This window comes from Culex pipiens, chromosome 2, assembly GCF_016801865.2.
Source record: "Culex pipiens pallens isolate TS chromosome 2, TS_CPP_V2, whole genome shotgun sequence".
NCBI classification, from domain to species: Eukaryota; Metazoa; Arthropoda; class Insecta; order Diptera; family Culicidae; genus Culex; species Culex pipiens.
The window spans coordinates 176,171,876-176,179,212 of NC_068938.1; the positions used below are offsets into that span (position 1 = coordinate 176,171,876).

The window sequence follows — 7,337 nt, forward strand, 5'->3', positions numbered from 1 at the left end:
TGGTAGGGAAAAGTAGGCCGTTTGGTTTCTCAAAAAAAACAGGAAAAAATGACAGTTTCACAGCAAAATTGCAAAAAATAATAAATGAAATTTTGCATCATCCAAAATTCTAGCGGAAAAGTTGACCTGATAAGTTTCCTATACAAAAAAAAACTCAAAAGTTGAAAAAAATGTATTCTCTCAATTAATTTTTTAATGATTAATAAACAAAATTAAAAATTCTGGAAAAAATAATCTTGCAACAAATACCTATTACATAAATGTCCAAATGGCTTCATCGGACTCAAGAAAAATACGTTTTGTTCTGAACTCAAATTTTGATAACAAACAAATATAATAAAAATTTCAAAAAGCCTAAATTCATGGACAAAGTGTCATTTACATTGGAAAAATACAGAGAAAGTCGATTTTTGGAAACGTAGAAAAATTCATTCATTATGAACAGTTCATTTTCTCCATTTCATCACTTGACAATTCTTGGGAAATTAAACAATTGCATGATTAATCCTCTACCGCCCAATTTTTTTTTTGGTTTTCTTTTATTTTTCCCGTGTTCAGGAGAGCAATTTTTGTTGTAAGAAAAATTTAATTTATCTTGTTTTATGTTTTTATTGTTTCAATATTAAATATTAAGTATTTATTGTTGTTTAGTTTATGTTTGTTTTTAATAGTATTAGGTTTATTCTACCAACTTCTACCATTACCGTTTGTCTATATATTTTGTTCATGTTTTACTGCCATTTTTTCCAAAACTGGGAATTCCCGAATCTTGGGATTTTTATGATTTGTCCCGGGAATTTCCGAAATTAAAAAAAGACTTATTTCACTAATAATTCAGATTTGGTTCTAGCAATAGATGAACAGCTTATTCATCATATTCGATTAAGTAGTTTATGCAACAAGGTGCAAAAAGAAGATTTTTTCAGCACGAGTCGTACATGGCTCTGCCGAGTTGGATAAATACGACGAGTGCTGAAAAAATCGAGTTTTGCACCGAGTTCTATACAACGTTTTTTTGAAAATCTGAAAAATAATCGTTTGAAGAGTTTTTCAAAGAGGAATAAAGGAATTTGTTGGCGTCCAAGAGTATGGCCATCTTATTTTTTCCGACTCAGTAGCCTATGAATTCTAAAATAGTTTGTTCTGTCATAGTTTTTCCAACCACCTTCAAGTGAAGACCATTTTATTTTTCCCGAAATCTGAAGAGATGAGCGAGTCCGAAACGGATTCTGACTGTCCGATGGACATTGAGGCGGCGGCCGAAGCAGCTATGAATGGCCTTCTTTCCGAGAAATCGAAGGCGCTGTATGAAGCAGCCTACAAAACATTTCAAGATTGGCAGGCCAAGAATCGGGTTCAAGCCACGGATGAAAAGTGCTTGCTGGCCTATTTTTCTCAAGAGCTGAAGGACAAGAGCCCGCCGACGAAGTGGAGCCTATACTCCATGTTGAGAACTATGATCAACGTGAAAATAGGCATTGACATTTCCGGTTTCATGAACTTGAAATCGTTCCTGAAACGGAAGTCGGATGGTTATCGCCCGAAAAAGACAAAAATCTTCACTAAGGAACACATTTTCAAGTTCTTGAAGGAAGCCGAAGACTCCGTTCATTTGGCTACAAAGGTAAATTTAATGAAAGTAAAAACAAAAACAAATGGGTTAACTCAGTGTTTTTTGAATTCACAGGTTGCGCTCATCATTGGAGTGTACGGTGCTTGTTGGCGGGAAAAAATCATGAAACTCTCTCTGGACGATATTGAAGACCTGAAGGACAGCATCAAGATCACCATCCCTAACACAAAGACGAAAATCATGCGTCAGTTCATCGTTACGAAAGGTGAAGCCCCTGGTGTGGACATGGTGAAACTCTTCCGGTTGTATGCTGAAAAACGTGCTGCCGGTACAGGTCACTCCAGATTTTTTGTTTCGTACCGCTTTGGAAAGTGTACAAAACAGGCCATGGGGATCAACACTATTGCAAAACTGCCGAGAATCATCGCCGAGCACCTGAAGCTTCCGTCACCGGAGCTGTACACTGGACACTGTTTCCGGCGGTCTTCTGCCTCACTGCTGGCCGATTCAGGAGTCGATATTTCCGTTCTGAAGAGACACGGTGGTTGGAAGTCATCATCAGTCGCTGAGGAAATGTTGAAAATTCTTTGCAACAAAAGAAATCAATGTTTCTGAACCCTCATCGCGACATCCAGTAAGAATGTACCAGAGCGTCAAGCAGAATCAATTACGGTTAATTCTACACTCCCTGATACGCCTTCTACCATCAGCTTTCCCATGCCTTCTTCGTCTTCCGCCCACAAACCAGTTCAGTTCAATAATGTGACGAACTGCACTGTTAATTTCTACCAAACTAAGTAATCTTACCGAATAAAAATAATGCACAACAAAAATTGATTGAGTAATGTTCATTTAAAAATTTAGACAGAAATACGAGTATCTTAATTGAAATACCGTGAAAACACAAAAAAACATGAATTCAAAAATTCATGAATTCAGCATTGTTTTTTGGTAGGGAAAAGTAGGCCGTTTCGTTTCTCCCGAAGGTCAGGAAAAGTTGACAGTTTCACTGCGGAATTGCAAAAAAAATCTTTTTACCGCTTGTTGCATAAACTTTTATTATTCAAAACATGAAATTCAAAACAAAACTAGAACCTTACATTGACTGGTGTCACTTTATTTGTTGTAGTGTCTTGTTTTTTTAAAGATATTTTCATAGAAATATTACAAGCTTTTCTGATCATGTCAAATAAAAAAGAAAAATATTTTTGTAAGATTTATTTAATAAGAATCATATTGTAGTTCATTTGATATCCAAAGCACACCAAAGAACAGAAAAAAACTAATTTGAATTTGATTTAAGCTAGATTGAAGTTAAGATTATAATTAATTATTATGATTGAGCTAATTCTATAAGTTTAAGTTTGAAAAACATAACAAATAAATAATTCCCGGGATTCCTTAAATATTTTTCCCGTTTCTCAAGAAATTCAAAAACTGGGAAATTTGGAAGCCCTACAAACAAACAACATGTTATTTAAAAGAAAACATAAATAAAAAATGTTTACCAACCTTCGCTTCTACAGAATTGTTTTCCACACTCTGGTCATCCTGGCCTGCTTTTCCGATCCCACCAGGATCCAAATTGAAATTTATGCGAGTGCATTAAGCCCTTCCTCGTGAACATCGACCAAAGTGCGTTATTAAGCCGAATTGTGGCTCCCGTGCTTTTTTTTTTTTGAGCACCCTTAATTTTTTATTCCCCACCATCACCGAGCTGAGGAGAGGAAAAAATGGTGCAGTGACTGCCTGCATCGAAATAAGCAAAAAAACGAACACACCCTTTTTTGAAATCCGCTTACGAGTGATGGAAAATTTTCCAATTTTCCACCGGTAAACTTTGATGATGGTGCTGCAGCTCTTGTTTTTTTTACTCCGGGCGTGGAAACGAGCGCGATTTCGCGGGAAAAGGTTGATTTCAATTTGATTTATGCTTCGAAGGATGATGCCATGGTTCAATGGACGGGAAGTGAGTTTTGGCAGTGCGTACTGCTGCGGAAATGGAATAATTTACCCTCGAATGCGTTTTGTGTAAACGAAAACAAATGTTTTCGATTTGGGGTTTTAAAAACAATTGTTTTAGAGGTGTGAAAGCTTCTAATTTAATTTACGATTTTTTTTTATCAAAATCAATACTTTTATTTCTGTACTCTGTATCTTACCAACAAAAAAAATCCGCTTCAAGACATCATCCCCTATACATTGCAAGTACATTTCCCCAGCACTCGTTCGCATTCCCCCCAAGGGGAATCCAATAAGCCAGCAAATGACTTCGCTAAATAGGTTCCATTTCCACCGCTCCAGCCATTCAGGAAAAATATTTTCCAACAGCAGCAGCAGGAAGTTTCGATTCTCCCCCGAGGCCAGGATGGCACTAGAGTCCAATATCTCGTTGCAGCCTCTTCCTTTCCTTCCTAGTTGTTGGAAGTGAATAAATATTCTGCAAATCGTGGGGCATTACGACGAGCACATTCCAAACCCCTCCCGGGAAGTTGGAGGTAGCGTTGAATTCCTGCTCGAAAACGAGTTAACAAGCGCCACGTTTCTGGTTCTGGGAGTCCCACCCACGCCCCTTCTCCAGAATAAGTCCTGAACAGGACCGCACGTACGCACGTCGTCCTTGCGAATTTACGCGTGCAGTCACGACCGTTGCCGGCAGCAGGTCACGCAGGACCACCTTCTTCTCGTTGGGCGGTTGTGCCAGAGAGAAGCTACTGATCCGCAACCAAGCAACCCTTTGGTATTTTCTTATTTCCAGTTGTGGGAGGATTTAAGGAAGGGGAAGGAGGGAAAGGCAATCGAGGGCAAATATTTGCATCCTCTTACTTTTCTTGGTTCAGGAGATTCTTTTTTTCCAATTCAACTTTTTTTAGGGATGACTGACTTAAAGTAGTTACTTATTATATAAATAAATTGCTTTAACTACAAAGTTTTCGAATTTCTTTTGAAAATATTTAACTCAGCAAGGTCATTTTTACTTGTAAAGCAAATTTTCTCATTTTAAAATATCGTGTTTTTTGTAACTTTGCAAGGTTTTTTAGAGTGTAACAATAATCTACAAAGTTGTTGAAAAGACAATAAAAAAAACTAACTAAATCCACCTATGTGGATGATGCCTTCCTCACTTTTTACCAACAATGGGTAACATTGGACACATATTTCAGCTATATTTTTAGATCCAGAAAAATAAGTTCACAGATATAACTTAAGTGGTCATAATTCGGGACAGGGTTGCCAGATCTTCAATGTTGATGACTCGTTGGAAAGGTCTCTTGATTACCTAACCAACGTTGGGTCGGATAATGGATCCGGACATAGTTTACATACATTTAAGTGAGATCCGGCTTCAAAAAAGTACATAAATATCACTTAAGTGGTCATAACTCGAGACAGGGTTGCCATATCTTCAATTTTGTGGACTCGTTGGAAAGGTCTCTTGATTACCTAACCAACGATGGGTCGGATGATGGATCCGGACATAGTTTACATACATTTAAGTGAGATCCGGCTTCAAAAAAGTACATAAATATCACTTAAGTGGTCATAACTCGAGACAGGGTTGCCAGATCTTCAATGTTGTGGACTCGTTGGAAAGGTCTCTTGATTACCTAACCAACGATGGGTCGGATGATGGATCCGGACATCGTTTACATACATTTAAGTAAGATCCGGCTTCAAAAAAGTACATAAATATCACTTAAGTGGTCATAACTCGAGACAGGGTTGCCAGATCTTGCTGATAACTCGTCATAGTTAACTAAGATCGTTTTGTGGACTTGGACAAAGTTGTTTGTGATCAAATTTTAAATGAGAATCTCACATTTCACAATGATCCGACATTTTTACTGACACTTTTTGGCAGGACTTTGAAACATTTATATTTTTGCTAAATTTTCCATACAAACTTCATCTATCAATAGTGTTCGAGCCTGAATCTGTCAGCTCGAAGAAATTTTTGGTTTTGATTTGGCAGCACTGCGCTTGCTGCGACGCAAACGAGAAAGCAGGTGGCAACCTCGCTGGCGTCGTTGTCAACAACAAAGAAAGCGCGCGCAACGAGCTGCGCGCGAAATCAAGCGTGCCGAAGCTGGCAACAACGCGCCGTTGACGACGGCTCGACAACGACAAGAGAGAGAGGGAGACCGAACGACGCACGACAAAGGTGGTGCGAGAGGATTTTTGGCGCGCAACGAATAGCAGCGAGCAGAAGTGAGCGCGTCGAGAGAAGTTCATCGCAAGCAGCCGAACCGGTCGGACGTAAAGTGACCTCGTCGAGATCGTCGGAAGAACGCTAGAAAACATCTTTTACCTAGTTAATTTTAGCATAGTAAATAGAAAGTATTGAGAGAAATTCTAGTGTTGTGTTTGTGTTTGCGATACTTCCGACCCTCCCAAACTGGTTCCCCAAGTCCGCCGAGAAGTGAAGTGAAAATACAGTCCGCTCCGAATCAAATAGCTACCATCAAATCATAACAGATTTGGCTCAAAATTGGCACAGTTACTTATTTGAACCTGAAGAATCATGCCAGGTATCCTAAAACTTTACATTTTTTCAATTTTTGTTGTCACTCTTCTGCACATCTACCATAGAAGTTTGTGTCTTTTTTCCAGCTTTCATTTAGCATCAGCTCTGAAGATTTTACACAACTTCAAATGATGAAAATTTGTCAAAATAATTTTTATAACAAAAAAATACTTTTAACCTTATTTCAATTAAATTGTACCGAAATCGATAGTTTTCGGTCAGAAATCTGAGTGAGTAATGATGCTCAATGGTGATGAACAACAATTTGATTTAAATCAGAAATTAAAATTATATTAGGTGAATTTGATTGTTTTCTTTGATAAACAGAAAGTTATCACGGATAACTTATCATCCAGAAATAAATATTTTTTAAAGCCATATTTTTTAAAGCCATTTATATATCTGCTGAAGTTTTCAAGAATATTAAAACCAACCCTTATTTTATGAATGTGTCACACAAAAGGTACACAAACATTTAAAGAAATCAAAGGCCATTTCAAATTTTAATCCAAGTTTCCCCCTTAATTCTCCTTTAAAAGTTCCCCGAAAAATGGGTAAATAAAATATTGACTAAAAATGCAAATTTGCGTTGATAAAACATGTAAAATCGATTGTAAATTACTAAGAATACATTGCAAAAAGTTTTTTGAAGCATTTTATGTATAAAAAACTTAAAAAATAAAATAAAATAAATTTAGGCATCACAGATTGGAACTAAATTTAAAAGTTTAAGAAAGAAAAATGCATCGTTAATTCATGGATAGTTTGCAAACTTTTTCATAGTTCTGTGACTGTATATGAAGCATTTTAAGGGTTACATACATTTAAATCGACTAAAAAGTCAGAGATTGGTGTAGGCACACAATTAATTTTATTCAAAATTTGTTTACAGGGCATTAAAATATACATTTTCATCTATCATCGAAATAAATTTTAAAACATTTGGTTGTATCATGGCCGAGATAAAGCTATTTGAAGTTAGCAGTTTCAAAAATCGAGTGCCAGGATATCTTAAGACTTAAGGCGAAAGGCAAAGCCGCGGGACCGGCTAGTTGGCGCGAAAAATCTCATAGGTTACTGCGATGCGCGCGCGCCACGTGCTCTCGTTTTGAATGCTGGCGTGGCTCAGTTACTGTTCGCACGAACTGCGTGCAGTGGAAAGTATTGTAATCAGCATGAAAATAAAGAAATTAAATATTTTTTCAAAACAAACATTTTTTAAATAATTTCAAGCAGTGT

The 7,337-nt window shown here is 37.1% G+C and overlaps 1 protein-coding gene across 1 annotated transcript; it reads left to right on the top strand.

The window, feature by feature from the left end:
• Positions 1-1,171: 1,171 nt before the first annotated feature.
• LOC120420554 (uncharacterized) lies at positions 1,172-2,392 on the top strand. Its single transcript, XM_039583621.2, has 2 exons — positions 1,172-1,624; positions 1,688-2,392. The coding sequence occupies exons 1-2, from the start codon at positions 1,208-1,210 to the stop codon at positions 2,186-2,188; spliced, it is 918 nt and encodes a 305-aa protein (XP_039439555.1). The 5' UTR covers positions 1,172-1,207; the 3' UTR covers positions 2,189-2,392.
• The last annotated feature ends 4,945 nt before the right edge of the window (positions 2,393-7,337 follow it).